At 37.4% G+C, this 19,743-nt stretch overlaps 4 protein-coding genes across 4 annotated transcripts in view; 3 read left to right on the top strand and 1 right to left on the bottom strand.

Moving 5' to 3' along the window:
• Positions 1–195: 195 nt before the first annotated feature.
• LOC115622047 (suppressor of lurcher protein 1) overlaps positions 196–19,743 on the bottom strand; it is a 63,759-nt gene continuing 44,211 nt past the window's right edge. The window contains exons 4-6 of the mRNA XM_030515919.1: positions 995–1,417; positions 733–937; positions 196–577 (exon numbers count right to left, since the gene is read on the bottom strand). Coding sequence (XP_030371779.1) covers positions 232–577; positions 733–937; positions 995–1,417 — 974 coding nt within the window. The 3' untranslated portion in view covers positions 196–231. The remainder of the gene's footprint in view (positions 578–732; positions 938–994; positions 1,418–19,743) is intronic.
• LOC115621990 (DNA ligase 3) lies at positions 1,427–5,450 on the top strand. The gene is made up of 4 exons (XM_030515844.1): positions 1,427–1,796; positions 1,859–2,666; positions 2,748–3,929; positions 5,215–5,450. Exons 1-4 carry the CDS (start codon positions 1,436–1,438, stop codon positions 5,324–5,326), a joined length of 2,463 nt encoding a protein of 820 aa, XP_030371704.1. The 5' UTR covers positions 1,427–1,435; the 3' UTR covers positions 5,327–5,450.
• Positions 5,675–11,902, top strand: LOC115621995 (probable cytochrome P450 9f2). The gene is made up of 4 exons (XM_030515850.1): positions 5,675–5,877; positions 10,049–10,559; positions 10,868–11,525; positions 11,593–11,902. The coding sequence occupies exons 1-4, from the start codon at positions 5,675–5,677 to the stop codon at positions 11,757–11,759; spliced, it is 1,539 nt and encodes a 512-aa protein (XP_030371710.1). The 3' UTR covers positions 11,760–11,902.
• LOC115621991 (fatty acyl-CoA reductase wat-like) lies at positions 15,431–18,683 on the top strand. The gene is made up of 5 exons (XM_030515845.1): positions 15,431–15,538; positions 16,747–16,859; positions 16,953–17,463; positions 17,658–18,444; positions 18,522–18,683. Exons 1-5 carry the CDS (start codon positions 15,463–15,465, stop codon positions 18,613–18,615), a joined length of 1,581 nt encoding a protein of 526 aa, XP_030371705.1. The 5' UTR covers positions 15,431–15,462; the 3' UTR covers positions 18,616–18,683.

Below are 19,743 nucleotides of genomic sequence, written 5' to 3'. Positions count from 1 at the left end.
AGAGTAATAAATAAAATTATTTGCTAGCGATACGAGCCCATTATAACACGTATATGCAATACATTCAGTGTCCATCCCTAATGTATATTAAAAACCGCGCAACTTCTTCAGCAGTCTGGCAGCACTGCGGGCTTGTTTACGTTTCCCAAGCAACCAGTGCACAGTTTGGCAGCCTCAAATAAAACAGTTGATAGGTTATTGTAGTGCTACCACAATTTCAAATGATTTTATTTATTTGTTAGTGACCATTACAATAAAATAGTACACAATTAGTTGGTAAAAGGAAATTTCCTTTTCCCCACTAAAAGCAGCTGACACATAGCTTTGCATAGAAGCATTTTCCCCCAAATCGGTGATAGCATTTTCATTATCATTGGTATTTAGGGGTTCAAATGTGTAAAGGGCACGAAATCCATTTGATACAAAACGGTCGTTAGAGTGAAAAGTCATGCGGAAGAAACGCCCATCAGAGTGCACTTCAAAGTTTTGAAGTTTACCGCAATATTTGCTGAATTTTCGATCCGTGCTCATGAAATTCGAGAACTCCACATAATCACTGGCCGTCTGATGATCGCAGCTAAATCAAAACATGAAACATTTTAAAGAATAAGCTTTTAAGGGGGTTTCAGAAATGTTAAGTTTGTCTAAAGTCGCAGTATTATGTTTTCGAAATATTAGACTTTAAACAAATTTTATGATACAGAATCATTCAAATAATTGTTACAAACTTACTTGCCAATGCCCTCGACATCAAAGTAAGTAAAACGTAAGACAACGCGCTCATCGTCATCACCATAAAAGTAGTAATTGCACACTACGTCCTCAAGATAGTAGCCGGGAAAATTGGGGGAATGAAAGAGACCGCTTGTCTTCACGGTGCTGTTGTACATGAAACTGCAGTCATTGCCAAGTTGAGTTCCAGACGGAATGCCAAAGTCTGCAGTATTAGAAGGATATGAATTAAACTGTATAAGGATGATTTAAATCATCCTACTTGTCAAGAATTTGTACTCCGCTCGAAAGCCATAATACTGCACTTTATTCGTCATTACGGGTGGTTGCTTTCCCACAAACTGGAGCTGCATTTGCTTTCCGGTCGACATTAGCGGCTTTGGCAGAAAGGCGCCACAGAAGAGCTCCTGCGTCTCGAATTTTCCGCGAACTTGCGTGAGCAGCTGCAGGGAATCATTGGCCATGCAGTTGCTCGAGTTCTCTCGCTCTGTTGGAATATTAAAGTCATGGAACTTGATTTGTATGCGTTCCGGTTCTTGCGCTTGAAACTCATAACGGCATTGAACGACGCGCGTAACGCCGTCATTCTTTTTATTGCCGGCGCTGGCAAATGGTCCTAACAGCTGATTTGACTCAAATATGCCGGACTTGTTTACTCGCGAGTCGAAAATCTGCCTGCAGTGCTCTGTAAAATTAGAAGTTTATGATTAAATTATTACAGTTTACGAGCTCGAAGCGACTGACAAATCGACATTTTGTGCGACTACTTGGAATGGCCAACAAGACACAATATAATGAGGACAACAAGTTGGACACATTCCGACGTATTTGTGATAAAATAGCCGCTGAGTCAAGCTATCTGAGCAAGGCCAAGGTACTGGAGCAATACTTTGCCAAGGGCATCAGTGGCAATGGGTTTGTGGGTGATAAGTTATTGTGGGTTCAATTTCTAATCCCGGGAGCTTCACAACGAGTCTACAATCTCCAAAACAAGGCGCTTCTAAAGCTTTTCGCACGCATTCTCCACACGGATCAGCAGCAAATGCATCTGGACTTGGAACAGGGTGGGTTTGCTGCACTTTACAAATTGATTATGTGCGTATTAACATGTATTTCTTTCTTATAGATGGCGATGTGTCGGAGACATTGCAAAAGCATTTCGAATCCTCCACCAAGCTAAAACCGCAGGCACAGAGCAAACTCTATCTTCAAGAAGTTGAGAAGCTACTTTGCGAGTTGGAACAGCGCACCAAGGAAGACGAGCAAACCGAACTGTTGCGAAACTTTTGCACACAAGCCACCGACTTGGATTTGCGAACTTTTATAAGACTGATAAAGCAGGATTTGCGCATCAATGCCAGGGCACGCCACATACTTGACGCCTTTGGGCCACTGGCCTACCCAGCGTATCAGGCATCGCGAGATTTGGAGGCCATAGTCCGTCAATTTGGTGGACAAACAAAGCCAAGCAATCTACAATCTACAGCAACAAAGGGGGCGGCTGCCAAGAAGGGCAAAGCATTGCCCAGTGGTATTCAAGTTATGACGCCCATATCGCCCATGCTGGCAAATGCCTGCAAGTCTGTGGAGGAGGCATTCAAGAAAAGTCCCAGCGGGCTCTACAGCGAAATAAAATACGATGGCGAGCGCGTGCAAATCCACAAACAAGGTAGCGAGTTTAAATTCTTTAGTCGCAATCTGAAGCCTGTAATGGACCACAAGATTAAAAGACTCAAGGAGTACATACCAAAGGCATTTCCTAGTGCTGGCGACATGATTCTAGACTCGGAAATTATACTTGTAGATACGGAGACTGGGGACTTGCTGCCTTTTGGCACACTGGGAGCACACAAGAAGGAGACATATGACAATGCCGCCGTTTGCCTTTTCGTCTTCGACTGTATACTGTACGATGGCGATGACTTGACGCAGATGTGAGTAACATAAACTTTGATTTCTACTTTAGGAAGGTAGAATGAGTTGAAAAATGTACTTATAATATTTTATTTTTTTAGGGAGTTTCGGGGTCGTCGTGAAATATTGGAGCAAAATATTAAACCCATAAAATCGTATGTGCAGTTATCTGAATCGCAGTTTCTCAAAACCAAGAGCGAGCTCTCAATTATGACAGCCAAAGTTCTGCAGGCCAATCTAGAGGGTGTAGTGTTGAAGAGTCCGAACGGCACCTACCAGCCTGGACGACGTGGGTGGTTAAAGGTGAAGAAGGACTATCTTTTTGGCGGCAAAATGGCTGATACAGCGGATTTGGTAGTGTTGGGAGCCTGGTATGGGTCTGGCAAGAAAGGCGGTGTGCTCAGCATTTTTCTCATGGGTTGCTACGATGCACGTGATCGATTGTGGAAAACTGTGACTAAGGTGCATTCAGGACTGGACGACGCCACCAACGAAGAAATTCATAATAATTTAATGCAGTTAACCGATCGTACTACTGCCAACAAAACACCTAATTGGCTGCTATGCAAAAAATCGCTGGTGCCCGATGTGCTGGCCAAGGCTCCTGAAAAAATGCCCGTCTGGGAAATCACCGGAGCTGAGTTCACCAAGTCGGAGGCGCATACAGCAGCTGGAATATCAATACGCTTTCCTCGCATAACGCGGCTGCGTAGCGACAAAACGGCCAAGGAAGCCAATGACTTGGAACATTTGGAAAAACTGTTTGCAGCCTCAAAACAAAATATAAATGTAGACCTCTTGCTGGCCAATTGTAATGAGGATGATGAACTAGAAATTAAAGTGGAGAAGACGCCTAAGAAAGCTAGTCTGGATAAGAAAGCAACAAGCAGCAGGAAGAAATTGAAGCGCTCCAACAACGATACAGATGACGAGGAAAACGAAGGAGCAGGTTCCTCTCACAAAAGTAGTGCCAGTAAAAACAGAAAGCTGGAGACATCGGCGACTAAAACTACAGTGCCTCAGAAAGGTCTAATGGACTATTTCAAGCCAAACTCAAGCAGGGCGACTTTAAAAAATGAGGAGAACATAAAAAGTGAAGAACTCGAAAAGAGCAAGAAGAGTAATTTATTTACTGGACTGGTGGCACATTTTACAACAGATGCGGCGCTGCCCGAGCACAAGGATGCCTTTGTGAGCAATGGCGGCACTTTGACAACAAATACTCAAAAGGCTACACTGGCCTTCTACAGCAAGAATACATCTACCGATCTGCAACAGATAAGGTGGGTAAATGTAGCTTAGTAAATGTATTTCCTCATACAATTTTTCATTAGTTAAAACAACAGGTTAGCGATGACATTTTTCAATAAGAGTTACGAAGAAATATATAGTCAGTTGTTTATATTTAACATCTTGCACACGGCTCTATAATATTATTTATACATAAATGGTGTTATTGCCATCTTTGGAATAATTGACAAGAAATTAATGTTTTTCTTACTGCAATCATTAATTCTTCGATGGTTTCCTCATTCATGATAGTTAGTCAATTTTATTGACATTAAATTAAATGCCAATATAAAATATCAAATTTTCTACTATTATTTATTTGCAAACGAATCGTTTTCATATCTTTTGGTTATAGAATTAGCCCAAAATGTAATTCAAGCTAGAAACTGTAGCCTGGCTAAAACAGTTCGCAACGATACAGGTGTTTGTCAATCTTAAAATATCTACCCTCTATTCCCAAACATAGTTTCCAGGGATTAAATTATTAATTAAATTAAAAAAATTAAATCACCTAAATAAATACTTCTTCAGTCTAAATTTACTTTTTAAACATTTTTCTCAATTTGTGTAATTCTAATAAGAGAAAAGCCATTATAATTGAATCCAGGCACGTAGATTTTCCTCAGGTTCTGAAATTATTTCTTAATTGCTAGTTTGAGCTTGAGATATTATATTTTAAGTAATTCTTTGGGAAAGTTTGATATACTACTTAGTATTAGGTATAGGTATGTGTTGATAGACAAAATAATACAACAATAATACAAACGTGGGATTCAGAAAGGACATGGTTATGATTTTATTTCTTTAACTCTTGTATTTCATCGAATATTACAAAACTTATTTGTCTTCATGATAAGTTTCGTCATGTTAGGTCAACTCTAAACTCCCATAGAAAAATATTGTGTCACATCTGAATTTCACAAATTTCCACACCACAAACGAAATATGTTAACCTAAACAGCGGTCCCTTATTCTGTTGGCTTGTTCTACGATACGATTTGTTAACAAAAAGCATTATAAGTTTACATTTTTCAATGCTATTAGATGAAGAAAATTTAAGCACATAATTTAAAACTTTGAAGCCATTAATTAATTCAAATATTCAAAATAAAGCAAAGAGCTATCTCTGTTTCGGTTTGAAATTTTTCTGAAAACATTCTCGCTAAGAATATATATCAGTAATGGGCAGAGTTGTGGTTGAAATAACCTAAGTATTATTTCACAGTGTGTTATGCCGATCACTTAATTAATGCTCTCACACATCTATTTATTTTGTAGATCAATGTATCGTCGTGGATGTCGTCATTTGAATGTAAGCTGGCTCCGTGCATCGTTGGAGGCGCAGGCGTGCCAGCCCCACCCTCTCTATGCACTGGTTCTCAAATATTAGCAAAAGCCGGTTAACTCAAATTACATATAGATTCTATTTATAGCAACGGGCAGAGCTCATGCCTTTTGCGACGCTTTCAGATAAAACAAAATATTATTGTTTTTGTTTTGGGCGAAAAAATTTAAATGTGTATGTGTAATAACTTGTTAAATTATATTATGTGATTGTATGTATGTACATATATTTATACTATATACTAGAAATATATTTATCAAGCGTAAACGCAATCATTTTAATTGATATAGACAAAGCTTGTTGAAAAAGCTTGGACGTCGGCAACAAATTGTACGCGCAGTTAGTTTAATTCCGGACGCTCTAGTCGCTGGACACGCAATAGCTCTCGTCTAAATGTTACTGGAATTTTTGGCGCTCTTTGGCGTTGCTGTGTTCCTGCTCTATCGCTGGGCGACGCAACATTACAGTCATTTTAAGGACCGTGGCATACCCTATAACGAGCCATGGCCATTTGTGGGCAGTATGTCCGATATGTTCCTGCGTCGCAAGTCCATGTTTGATGTCGTCATCGATCTTTACAATCAAGGCCAGGGCAAGTGAGTAAACGACAAATGACAAGTATAACTACATAATTATGGGATAATAGCTGCACATCTCTACCATTCGAAATGAACTATACGCACTCTATACTTTTCACTTGACTGCGTTCAATGCCCCTCCGTGCTGTGACGTCACCTGAAGGTCAAATATTTTAATGTAAAAATTAAACACATGGCAGATTGTTTAGATGGGAGCGGCCACGAAAAACAATTACGCCGTTATGTGAAACGTTGCGTTTGCAATATTGAACAAACAAAAAATCTATCTAAAACCCCACAAAAGCTATTGAAGCGCTTTCACGATATTTCACAATTGTATTATCATTTACAAGCAACCAATGTGTAATTGCTGTTTGATAAATTAACGATTGGGGGTCGGTCGATTTCTGAAATTATGTCCGACTAGCAGGTATTGCCCGTTTTAACCCGGCTCAATATAATGTTTCCAATTGTATTTGTTTTGTGTGTGCATAACCTACCCATATGTTTTCACCTTATAAGTTACCAGTAGGAAGGCATTTAAGGTATTTAAATGAACATTTTCTGTTCTTGACAAAAAATTGTTCAGTAGTCCGTTACATTTTTGTTCTTGCCAAACTATTTCGTTCAACGAACATGACCACTATAACTAATATTTTTTAAAGCTCGATTTCCCCCCGTTGGAGCTAGAATTTTCCAAAAGCCTTTCTTAGTGTGCTCCTACACTATGATGGATACTATGAAAAGATACTTGAGTCCAAATTTCATCTTTTACCGTTTGGGCTGTGCGTTGATCACCAATTAGTCAGGACAAACTGTTTTATATATAGAGATAACGCAACGTTTTAAGATAGACGATTTGCAAAAAAGGGGGAATAATTATAAGGGTATATCCTAATTTTAAATTCACATTTGAGCCTTTTCGTGTCATATTGAGTCAATACGGTCACGCACAAACTCGGAATATGAAACACGGCACTCGTGTCAATGCCGTGCAGCGATGAGCCACGATCAAAAAGCACTGACAATTCTCATCTCAATTTGCTAGAGTAAAACTTTCGATAGTTGAAGCCACCGATACCATCAAAATATCGAAGTTTGAATGCAATAAGCAGAATATTTAAAAAATAAAATCTAATTATTTATTGAGATCAATAAGAACAAATCATACATACATACATCTGCCCGCAATGCGAAGCAGAATATGCGTAGCTCCGTTATTCGGTTTCTGCTTTACTATCGCTTACGCAGTCGTTGCTTAGCGACGGTAACTGTAAACTTTTGGCGTTTTGGCTTTGCAATTAACATTAAATGGTCAAAACGAAAGAAGATGTGCGAGCCAACAACTTAAAGTTGTTGTTGTTGTTTTGTATGTACATGCTACATACATATACAGGCATACATGCATATGCATGTACATATGTATGTATGCATGGGCACACATAGACACGAACTGTTGCTTGTTGTGTGTTTGAGTGTGTGTATGCGATGTCCCCAACTATTTGATATTTGATATATGGCAAGTAAAAAACATATTGCTATATTTTAATCGTTGAATGCCAATTTGTTGATATAGTTATGTTGATTACATTACCCAAATTTGAAATCGATCGGACAAAATTTATAACACAAACTATTCATTTGAAAAAGTGAATAAATATTAAAACCCCAATAATAAAATTAAATGCGATATATCGAAAATATCGATACTTGTGTTGATATATCGTAATACATGTCGAATACAAATACATCGAAAAACATCGTTTGAGAGTTATTGATTATAATACTGTATTCGATTGTTCACTGTACACATATGTACATACATACATACAAATGTATTTGTGTGTGTACGGTAACTGTAAACTTTTGGCATTTTTCGTATGCAATTAACAGCCGTAAATTATCAAAACGAAAGAAGTTTTGCGAGCCAATAACTTGTTGTTGTTGTTTTAAAAATTTTGATTTGAAAACATAGAACACTATTTATTACAATTAAACAACAGTGTTCGATGGCCCACTGCATACATACAAACCTATATATGTATATAAGAATGTATGTACGTACATACATACTTATTGATGTACATATGTACATACTATACATACAGACGTATGTATATATGTATGTACGTATGTAATACATATGGTGCTGGTGTAATTCATAATGCGAAATTCTTTCTAAGGGGAGCAATGTCCCCCCTGCCCAACCTGCGTACGCCCTTGTAGTCCGTTGTCCTAAAATCCCTTATGCCAAATGTACTAAACAAAGAAAAAATAACATAAAAATGTTTATGTTATAATGTTAATAATTTTTAATTAATTAACATTTCTTGCCCTGTCAGTGCAAGACGAATGTACTTTTATACATATGTATGTATGTATATATGTACATACATTTGTACAAATGAACATTCACACATTAGTGTCTCACATTTTGCTTTGGCTACTTCAACCGTTTGCACGCAACTACACGAACAGCTGCTTGTATATATGTATGTGTGTGTGTATGTATACTTAGTTGTCCCCAACTGTCTGATATTTTGTATTGTTTGTTCTGCCTGCATTTGTAAAATGCATATTTTAAAAATCGTTAAATGCAAAGTTGTAATTTTAGTTACGTAGATTATATTACCCAAATTTGAAATCGATCGGACAAAATTTATAACACAAACTTTTCATTTGAAAAAATGAATAAATATTAAAACCCCAATAATTCAAGCTCCAACACAAATTTCGAAAAACCGAGCATGCAGTTTTGTTTGTATTCTTTTATAGATTATAAAAACCAAATTTAAAGTTGATCGATTCAGAAATGCAGAATTTTCAAACAAACTTTGGAGCTACTTTTCCCCCCTTTGGAGCTCGAATTTTCGAAAATCCCTTCTTAGTGCGCATCTACACCATGATAGGATACTTGAGCCCAAATTTCAGTTTCCTAGCTTTTACCGTTTGGGCTGTGGGGTGTTGATTGTGTTTCAATTTTTCCACGGAAAACCCCCCTTTTTTCATGCCCCAGGAAAAATGGTGAAAAACCAAGTATACAGTTTTTCTTGTATTCTTTTTGAGAGTATACAAACTAAGTTTGAAGTTAATTGGATGAAAATTGTAGATTTTTCATACAAACGTTGGAGCCCGTTTTCCCCCCTTTGGCGTTCGAATTTTCCAAAACCGCTTCTTAGTGCTCACCTACACCACTGAAGACAACATGTGTCCAATTTTCAGCCTCCTAGCTCTTACCGTTTAGGCTGTGCGTTGATTGCACATAGCTTTTCGTTTACCGAATTTTCCACCGGAAAATCATTATTATTCAGGCCGCAGGAAAAATATTGAAAATCCAAGTATACAGTTTTTTTTGTATTCTTTGTGAGAGTATACAAACTAAGTTTGAAGTTAATCGGATGAAAATTGTAGATTTTTCATACAAACGTTGGAGCCCGTTTTCCCCCCTTTGGCGTTCGAATTTTCCGAAACCCCTTCTTAGTGCTCACTTTCACTATAAGAGGGATCTTGTGTCCAAATTTCAGCTTCCTAGCTCTTACCGTTTGGGCTGTGCGTTGATTGCCAATCAGTCAGTCAGTCAGTCAGTCAGTCAGTCAATCAGTCAGTCAGTCAGTCAGTCAGTCAGTCAGTCAGTCAGGACAAACTGTTTTATATATATAGAGATAACGTTAAAGTTTGCGCCATATACTAACAAAGCTCAAATCTAAAGTACTTTGCATACAAAACTGTTTATCAATTTCGTTTGCCATGCTCGAGTGATAACTGCGATACGAGGGTGACTATTTTCAGTAAAGCACCACATTTTAGTACATAAATATATTCATTTGTCAGCATCCACTCGAATACTACGTTTTCTAAGGTATTTATTAGGTATGCTTTTCTCCTATTCATGTTTTTCTTTTTTTAAATAATGCTTCAGAAAACTGCCTGATCGAAATCAGTGTGAGGTCGAGGGATATTCGGTGTAACGACTGACACGAATAATTTCAAGTACAGTTGTCATTTACGATCTTTGCCTGTAACATACTAGCAATGTGCATACATACATAGTTATCACATAAATCTCTAAGTCTTGAAATACTATAAGTACTGTGAATGTCGTGATTCACTTGCCAAGCATCTGACACGCATACCACTCGATGTCAATTAACACCTAATCTTTTCTTATTATCAACACCTTACCCACTAGACTTTACGGTATCTTCGAGCAACGCAAACCACTGCTAATGATTCGGGATCCGGAATTAATCAAACAAATTACCATAAAAGATTTTGATCATTTTATAAATCATCGTGATGTGTTTGGCAGTGGCGATGAGAACGATACGGATAATTTGTTTAGTAGCTCGCTGTTCTCGATGCGTGATGGCCGCTGGAAGGATATGCGCACCACTTTAAGTCCTGCCTTTACGGGCAGCAAGATGCGTCAAATGTTTCAGTTGATGAATCAGGTGGCGCAAGAGGCCGTAGAAGGCCTGAAGAACGAGCCTATGGTGGATAATGAGCTGGAGTTGGACTTGAAGGACTATTGTACGCGATTCACCAACGACATAATCGCCTCGACAGCTTTTGGATTGCAAGTGAACTCTTTTAAGGAGCGCGAAAATACGTTTTATATGATGGGCAAGAAATTGACAAACTTTACGGCTTGGCAGAACTTCAAGTTCTTGCTCTTTACTAGTTGTAAGAGAATTATGAAGGTGGGTAAAAATTCAATTAAACTAAATAAGTCAGGGTTTGAAAATGGTGCGGAACGAATTCGTGTTAAGATTCTAGTATTGGCAAGTTCAGCTTCTCACTTTCGGTTTCCATTAAAACTTTAATAGTAAGAGATCCTGTTACGGTTCATTATTAAGACTCTAAGCTTTAGGGCTAAGAATGGAGTACTTCAGATTTGCCGTTCTATTTCGGTTTTCCGTTCACATTCTGTTTTCAATGCCTAGATTTATTTTAAATCGTTGAATTTAGAAATGTCGGATATAGAAAATAATATATATTTCATATGCAGCTATTAAAAATGACGCTCTTTGACAAACAAACTACGGAGTATTTCATGCGCCTCGTGCTCGATTCCATGAAATATCGTCAGGAGCATCATATTATACGGCCAGATATGATCAATATGCTGATGGAATCACGTGGCATGTTGCCATCGGACAAGCCCAAGCCCTTGCATAATCGGGAATGGAGCGATGTTGATATTGTTGCCCAGTGTTTTGTCTTCTTTTTTGCGGGCTTCGAGACATCGGCGGTGCTGATGGCCTTCACAGCGCATGAGCTAATGGAGAATGAGGATGTGCAGGATAGGCTATACGAGGAGGTGTCGCAGGTTGACAGTGACCTGGAGGGCAAAGAATTGACCTATGAGGCACTGATGGGCATGAAATATATGGACCAAGTCGTATCGGAGGTTTTGCGCAAATGGCCAGCTGCCATAGCTATAGATCGAGAGTGTAACAAGGACATCACCTACGAGGTTGATGGAAAAACCATAGAGATTAAAAAGGGCGAAGGTGTCTGGCTGCCCACGTGTGGAATTCATCGTGATCCCAAGTACTATGAGAATCCCTCAAAATTCGATCCAGATCGCTTTAGCGAAGAGAATAAAGACAAAATACAGCCCTTTACATATTTCCCATTCGGCGTTGGTCAACGTAATTGCATAGGTAAGTACAAAGTAGTTGCTGGAATTGTCAAATCTCAAAAATGCATGCTCCGCTTATTTCTCGACAGGTTCACGTTTTGCGCTGCTGGAGGCCAAGTCTGTTATATTTCATCTGTTGCGTGATTTTCGGTTTGCCGCTGCAAAAAAATCAACCGTTCCTCTGGTGCTCAGCGCTTCCGGCTTCCAGCTGAAGCCGAAAACTGGCTTTTGGCTAAAACTCATCCCCCGCAACTAAGCCGAACAATGTATTTTTTATTGCTGTTTCAGTTGTGTTACACATGCCATTTCTGTTGTTGTTGTTTGATTTGAGGCGCAAGCCAGTATAGTAATTAAAAACGAATACAAATGTCCAATAAAAATATATTGGAAACACACAAAGGGCCTTTGAACCGATTGTCTAGTCAAAGCGAAGCTTTACTCACGTCACCGATTGAATTTGGAATAATTATAGCCCTTTACATAAGTATGTGTATGTAGGAATCCCGACAACAACTAAATAATCAATAACTACGTATATATTCGTATGTGTTTGTTGTAGTTGGCCTGGGGCGATGGCAAACTTTGAAATTCTCTTTGAAAATAGCGCAGGTCAATTCAATTTGTAATCTAATTGTATGCTCATTAGTTTTAAAAAGTCGACCACACGTTCATTATTATGCCGCACTATTTCGCCTTAAAATGGAACTGAGCTGGATTTGTTCAAGTTTTTTCATTGATCATATGCATAAATTATTATTCTCTGTACATAAAATGTAGAAGAGTATATTAGGTTTGCGGGAAGTGAAAAATGTAACAGGCAGAAGGAGGCGTGGCAGACCCCACAAGTATATATATTCTTGATCAGCATGACAAGACGAGTCGATCTAGCCTTGTCTGTCTGACTGTCCGTCCGTATGAACACCTGGATCTCAGAGACTATAAGAGCTAGAGACACCAAATTATGTGTACGCTATACGAGTTTGTTTTATTTTTTTGATTTTCCCCCCCACTTCCCCCTATGGGGGTTTTTCCGTAACGCCGTTCCTAGGGATATCAAAAGTCCAAGATGCCTTATGTGAATACGCAGAAAATGTGTTTTTTGGAATTTCCTTCCCTCCCCCCTCTCCTATGCAAATCGTAACTCCCATAGTTCTTGGAATTTCGAGTTTTGCTAAATTTTGCAAATACCCCCAGTTAGTTATTATGTGTTTGTATGCCAAGATTCACTATGGTAGACCGATTTAACAAGAAGTTATAGCCATAAATATATTTGATGCCCACGCGCTGCCCGCAGCTGTTGTTGATGCTAGTGCTTTTGTTGACTGCAAACATGTTTACACAGACACAAATAGATGCGCATAAACATACATAAACTCACATAGACGCAATTGCTATGTAAATGTGAAAATATACACCCTTTACCTGAGTTCGAATACCGAAAGAGGTAAAATCGATCCAAATTCTTTTTAAATATTCTTAAATTTTTCAATTTCTATAATTATTTTAAACATATGTACATGGCATTTCCAAGTCGGGACACCCGACTTTAGCTTTTTTACTTGTTTTTTAAAAGCATTCTGCATTTTTTAATCAAATTTTTAATTTTTTGGCACCCCCCCTTTCGTAAAAGCTGCGTACGCCCTTACATATAGCTGCAATTTTTTAAACTACAAATTGGACATATGAAAGCTTTCGGAGGGATCAATTGCGGTACCGCATACATAGGCACCCTATATATAGGATCTATTCCTGACTCCAGACTCCTCTAGACCTACCCCAAATGACTTACCAGTACAGTAATTTTAATCAAATTTAAGTAGCTGGCTGTCGCCAGCAAATGCTATGAAATACCAGTTTCTATTTATGTGAGATGTGCAAAAATTTGAATTATTGTGGAGTACACACCTCATGTGGATATAGAAGTATGTGTTTATAAAAAATTTAATTAACACCATCATTTTTTTGAATTGCTATATAATTTATACACCTCTAATGTGGCCACAAAATGACATCCTCGGCACACCTGATATTCAAGTACTCGTACAATTAGTACCACGTTTTACAATTAGCTGCGGTGCGTTGTTAATTCTAGTAACAAATTAGCTAAATTTTAAGACGCCATGAGTTCAAAGATTGCAACGGCATTCGATATTAACAGCTTGTTAGGGGTAGAGTGAAAACATTGCTAAAATCGTGGGATGAGGAAAAAGCTATAAAAAGTTTGCTGCTGCCAGCTTCCAATACAAAGCCGATGACGACGATGGACAATTACTAGACAATCGGTGTTAACAAGCCTTTTCGACTGCACACAAAAACATGTGTAAACGCAATATTGGGCAAACTTCTGATATTGCAAGCGTTTCGCAAAGTTTTGCGTCTTTTTTAAATATTTATGACGATATGGACGTGTATAGCTTTTTTTTGTTTAAAATCGTGTGCGGTGTTTAGAAATCAACATCTTGTTTTTTCAATAAGAGGATTTCGTTTCAAAATAAAGACAATAAAAATATAAAAGAAAGATTTTTCTACGGCGGCATTGAAGCTTTAATACTCTTCATTGTCATCGACCCAAAAATGTTAATGTTATAGAAACTCTCTTTAAAACTTATACTCCATAGTCTTCTACTGCAATAAAATGCAAAAGTGGAAAACTGCATAGCTTCAAGAATAAGAATGCACAGCCCTGATTTAAAAAAGTTTGTATTTCTGCAGAAACCTATTTAGATTACATTTAGTTAAAAATATGTTTTTGAATTTGAACACAATTTTCATAAAAATATCCCTTTTTGGCGCAATTTCGGTAGTTATATACATATTTTATCATCATCTCGTTAAAAATTACAAAAACTGCCTTAAAAAATATCTAAGCTTCTTGTAATAGCCAAAACCAAAAAAAATTGTTTGGAGAAGTCAAAATTAAAGATATTGTTCGTTTGTTTCTGGAATTTGAAAGTAATTATTCATCGGAAATAAGTTGCACCTGACCAAACGGTTAATTCTGCATTTTATTTTAGTGTTCTGTTGTGCATTCCTATTCACCGAATATCGTATATATTACCGAATATCGTAAATATTATCGAATATCGTAAATACCACCGAATATCGCAAATATTACAGAATATAGTTGTTGCGCGGTAATCGGTCTACACTTCTGATGACAAAAAACGACTTTAAATTATTAAGCACTTTTTATAGATAAATGTCGTGTGACTAATATCATTTCGGAAACTTGTAGTGGCCTATGAAAGGAAAGGGGTGTATGAAAAAACCCGAAACCAAAATCCGAATTAAATTTGCTATTCTGAAGAGCACTTGCTCGAAATGAATGTGAGAGGAAGGTAATTATAATTATTATTATTTTTTTATTTATTAATTTTGCCAAAATATCAATTCTGTGTTCTTATTTTTAAAAATTCGGAAGCAGTATCTGTTATTTGTAACCCATGAGAAACTCATTTTGAATAATTAAAAACTTCGTTTAACATTTTTCGGCATTAAATTTTATATTTAAAAAACCAAAACATAAACCATAATTTCATATTTCTAAAAAATAGATGTTTTAGCAAAATATAAATATAATTAATAAAATGATTTAATGTTAGAAAAGAACATATAATCACCTCAAGTTATTTTTAAAGACCGGTCTGAGAACACTTGTTTGCGATTGGTTTACAGGTGTACATGTACTTGAAGTGCAGGGTGTATGAAAAAAGCAAAAAGAAATAAACTTGCCGGGCGACTGCCCCGCTGACGAGCCATTAATTGTAAGAGTATAAATAACGGTGGTTTATTCTAAGCCCCCTCATTTATGTGGCGGCCGTGAATGCGTTAGGATAGAAGTGGAGATTGTTCAGCCAGGCGTTAATCGAAATAATTTGAAGCTGAGTTGGTGGTGTCGCGTGTTAAATTCGTGAGCCAGGATTATGGAATTCGAAAACAAGTACAACAACAAACCCGAAATGGAAACGGAAGTGCAAGCGTTTTATAAGAACAAAACCATTTTTCTAACCGGTGGCAGTGGCTTTTTGGGCAAAGGTATAACAAAAATTTGATAAATTCAGTAAATGCGAATGTAATAAATTATAAATACAATTATTGTGCAAATTGATTGATTAACGCAGGAAGTGAATATTACACGTAGAAGTGCTAAGTGCCTGTGTTGAAAGGACAAATGGGTGCTTTGAAACTTTGATAAATACTGCAGCAATGCAATTCAAAATAATTACACATAAATAAATAAATAAGAAGTACATCAGAAGAGTTATTTATTCAAGTCCTTATACTGACGATGACATTTTAAAATAATAATATAATTAAATAATTATAGGGTTTGTTTGAATGCAAATAACCAGCATGGCGTATTAGTAATTCGTCAATTGAAGACAAGTTACGAGGAATTTTATAATCCAACTGACTAATTAAATTTGATTAAATAAAAAACAAACACGACAATTTCAGTTTTGTTTTTTTTTTTTCACTTGCGACTTGAAGCAAAAAGGTAACCTGCCTTTTGAATAGGAATTGATAATTTGATTAAAACTTTTTATTTATTGTTTGCTGCATTAGCCAGTCTATTGGTATTTTATTTTGAAAGTGTAAAATTTTTAAAGGTACATTTTTATGCTAAATTTTATATTCTGGTTTGACCAGCTCGCTAAGTCATAGCCACTGGGTAAACAAATAGGTACATAAATTTGATTTTTGAATTGCTTAATGACCACTTCAATTGTTTTGAGGCTAATAAGTGTCGCAGAGCCGGTTTAAAGTTACAAAGTTTGGTCAATGCCCCAAATTAATAATTTATTAAGATCTGGCATCAAGATGTGGCATTGTCATTATCGTGCGGTGATTGGCCTTCTGATTATGCCCAGATTCAAGGGCGGACTTTGGCAATATGCAATTACAATGTATTCATTACACTTTAACACCAGTCACACAGAGATATAAATTAACAAATTAAACATGCAGCCCAAGAACACTGCACAAAATTTAACTTAAGCCAAAGTAGGGCGGGCCGGACTCTAAAATACCCTTTACCCACTCTTACAACAGAAAAAGAATATTATGCATGTGTGCAGTATAGAGTTGAGCAAAGATCACTAATAGCAGGGAATCGGGAGGGGGTGAACCTAGATACCATATTTAGTTAATGCAGCTCTTGTACTTGCTGCGATCCTAGCCCTTATGCAGACCAAGTTCAAGTTGAATTCAACATTCTAATATCAATTGTGATTGATTTTCAGTGCTACTTGAGAAAATTATGCGCACAACTGAAGTGAAACGCTTGTATATTCTTATGAGACCAAAACGTGGCGTGGAAATACATGAGCGTATTGGCTCCTGGCCCACCGATCCGGTAAGTATTAAGTATGCTAACGAAAAGCTCATTGATTGATTTCATAAAATGCCTTTATATGTATTTATTGTATCTAAATATCATATCGCACAGGTTTTCCAGAATTTGTTAAATGTTAAGCCCAATGCATTTGAATGCTTGGTGCCCATAGCTGGTGACTGTGCGGAACTTGATCTTGGCATTTCCGAGCAGGACAGACAGATATTGAAGAATGAAGTACAGATTGTTATACACAGCGCAGCGACCGTGCGTTTCAATGAGCCGCTGCATCATGCGCTGGACATCAACGTTCGTGCCACCCGCCTCGTGATGGAATTGGGCAAGGAAATGCAGCATTTGGAGTCTTTCGTACACGTTTCCACTGCCTTCTCCAACTGCGTCGTAAACCACATCAAGGAGACTTACTATCCGGAGCTTCTCAGCTGCCCAGCCGCAAAGGTTTTGGAATTGAAAGAGCAGCTGAGTAATGAGCTGCTTGACAAAATGACGCCCGCATTACTGGACAAATTTCCCAATACCTACACCTATACAAAGGCGTTGGCCGAGCACCTGGTCCAGACTGAATCGGGAGATCTACCAATGTGCATCTTCAGGCCGGGCATAAGTAAGTGAAAGTTGAGATGATATCTCGTTAGAAATTTGTAATGTAGTTAGAGAGTGGCCATTAATTATATAATGACACTTCTACTGTTTTTTAATTACACAGTTGGTTAGTCACAGAATTTGAACGTTTTCTATTAGCATTCAGTATTACTAATGACCCTATGATTTATTCTAATTTGATGTTCACCTCAACAGTTATTGCCAGTTACAAGGAGCCTGTGTCGGGCTGGATGGATAATTTGTATGGACCTATTAGTATACTCTATGCCGCTGCTTTTGGAGTGATGCGTATTTGTCGAGTCGATGTAAAAAAAGAGGCGAATGTTGTGCCCGTGGACTTCTGTGCCAATTTGTTGATAGCGAGTGTCTGGAAAACAGCCATTGATGCAAAGAGAGCCAAGGAACAGAAACCAGAGCAGACCCAGAAGGATGGTGAAAACTCAACAAACAATCCCATTCAGAAAGAAGAAGAGCAGAAGACTTTTGGAAAACCAATCTATAACTTTGTGACCAGTGAGCACCACCCTTTAACATGGGGCGACTTTATAAGCAAGGTGTCCGAGCTAGGCCCCGCCTATCCCATCACTAAGATGATGTGGTTCCCATTTCTCATCCCCACCAACTCCCAGTTTCTGTATCAGCTGCTTATTTTCTTTTACCACGTAATACCCGGCTATGCCATCGATCTGATATTACGCTTAAGGGGAAAGCGTCCTCGCATGGTAAAGCTTTACGAAAAGATGCACAAGAATTTCATGATGCTGGGACCTTTCGTAGATAGGAGCTGGAAGTTTCAAACCACAAACATGCAGCGATTGTGGGAACACATGTCAATATCTGACCGAAAGGTTTATGAATTTGACATGACGAAGGTCAATTGGAACGAATATTTTGGTCGAGCGCTTGCAGGCATGCGTATCTATTTGGCAAATGAGGAGCCTGGTAATGAGTCTATAAAGCGGGGCCAAAAAATCCGTGCACGGTAAATATATTGGTGTTATTATTCGGGGATTTATGTATTTATTTATTCTCTAAACGACATTTGTTAATTATTTTCAGATTTGAGATCCTTCATCGTTCATTACAAGTGATCGTCTGCAGCGCCGGCGCGGCTATTTTATGGTCTATGCTCAAATTACTTATCAGTTTCTAGTTGAATTTTATTATATTTTTTTAACATTTAAGGAGTTTGCAAAAAAATTAAAAAAATAATTGTAAGAATATCATTTGAAATGTTTTCTCTGGGAAATTTATTTTTTTATTTTATTTTATTTTTAAGCTTTTTTAATAGTATTAGCATCAGTGAGCTTAAAAATGTTGGTTTTTTTCGAGGTTCGCTGTTCATTGTAATTAAAAACAATACTTAAATACTGAACTTCCTTTTGACCTAAGTATAAGTTTTTCACGTGTATAAGCTATTTGTCCGCATTAACGATTGTGATTAACTAAATAAAAAATCGTTATGTGCAGTGAAATAGTGACGTTTTCTTGTTGTTTACTCTTAGTGTGCTTTTATAGAAACAACAACAACGAAATCCTTTTTCCTCAACTGATATTGTACTTATTTTTGATCGAAACGAGTCGAATTACTAATAAGGAGTCAAAACAAATTTATCCTTGAATTTGTTGAATAAAAACATCGTTTCAAATCAATTTAAACAATTTTGATTAATTACTTTGAGTGCGAGTATTTGAAATTTTTCTTTTTTTAACATTTATTTACAATTTATTAAACCAGTATTCTGCCACCAATATGGCAGCTTCAGCAAGTTGGAAATGTGCTTTTGTAGCATACGCTTAGGCTGTAATGAAAACGCACTAAAATATAACCTTGCTGCTTAAAACTTGGGTCAATGGATCCTACTAAATAGCGCAGTGGCTGAAGATTTTTCTGAAAATAATTAACACGGCAGAAAACGGTCAACAAAGCTAACAACAAATTCAGCAATGACGCCTGCCTTAATGGCGCCTTAAATGTGTGAAAAAGAGTTGAATTTGTTAAGAAAAGAGAACGAATTGTTGAAGATAGAGCAAGATTGCAACCCACTGGCAGAAGTGTGGTGAAAATTATTCGCTTGGTATATGGCAAACGTAAATGGTGGCGTTTTGGGCAAAGGTATAACAAAAATTTGATACATTCAGTAAATGCGAACGTTATAAATTATAAATACGAGTATTGTGCAAATTGATTGATTAACGCAGGAAGTGAATATTACACGTAGAAGTGCTTAGTGTCTGTGTTGAATGGACAAATGGGTGCTTTGAAACTTTGATAAATACT

Source organism: Scaptodrosophila lebanonensis, unplaced genomic scaffold (genome assembly GCF_003285725.1).
Source record: "Scaptodrosophila lebanonensis strain 11010-0011.00,11010-0021.00 unplaced genomic scaffold, SlebRS2 tig00000024-arrow-pilon, whole genome shotgun sequence".
NCBI lineage: Eukaryota > Metazoa > Arthropoda > Insecta > Diptera > Drosophilidae > Scaptodrosophila > Scaptodrosophila lebanonensis.
This window is presented reverse-complemented; position numbering and strand designations above follow the sequence as displayed.

What these genes read in the sequence shown, in the direction of transcription:
- LOC115621990 (XM_030515844.1), top strand. Translation starts at nt 1,436, where the DNA reads ATGATTAAATTATTACAGTTTACGAGCTCGAAGCGACTGACAAATCGA. An exon ending in GCATCTGGACTTGGAACAGG is followed by an intron (nt 1,797 to 1,858) that starts GTGGGTTTGCTG and finishes TCTTTCTTATAG; the next exon opens with ATGGCGATGTGTCGGAGACA. An exon ending in GGCGATGACTTGACGCAGAT is followed by an intron (nt 2,667 to 2,747) that starts GTGAGTAACATA and finishes TTATTTTTTTAG; the next exon opens with GGAGTTTCGGGGTCGTCGTG.
- LOC115621995 (XM_030515850.1), top strand. Translation starts at nt 5,675, where the DNA reads ATGTTACTGGAATTTTTGGCGCTCTTTGGCGTTGCTGTGTTCCTGCTC. An exon ending in TACAATCAAGGCCAGGGCAA is followed by an intron (nt 5,878 to 10,048) that starts GTGAGTAAACGA and finishes CTTACCCACTAG; the next exon opens with ACTTTACGGTATCTTCGAGC. An exon ending in GTTGTAAGAGAATTATGAAG is followed by an intron (nt 10,560 to 10,867) that starts GTGGGTAAAAAT and finishes TTTCATATGCAG; the next exon opens with CTATTAAAAATGACGCTCTT.
- LOC115621991 (XM_030515845.1), top strand. Translation starts at nt 15,463, where the DNA reads ATGGAAACGGAAGTGCAAGCGTTTTATAAGAACAAAACCATTTTTCTA. An exon ending in CAGTGGCTTTTTGGGCAAAG is followed by an intron (nt 15,539 to 16,746) that starts GTATAACAAAAA and finishes ATTGATTTTCAG; the next exon opens with TGCTACTTGAGAAAATTATG. An exon ending in GGCCAAAAAATCCGTGCACG is followed by an intron (nt 18,445 to 18,521) that starts GTAAATATATTG and finishes AATTATTTTCAG; the next exon opens with ATTTGAGATCCTTCATCGTT.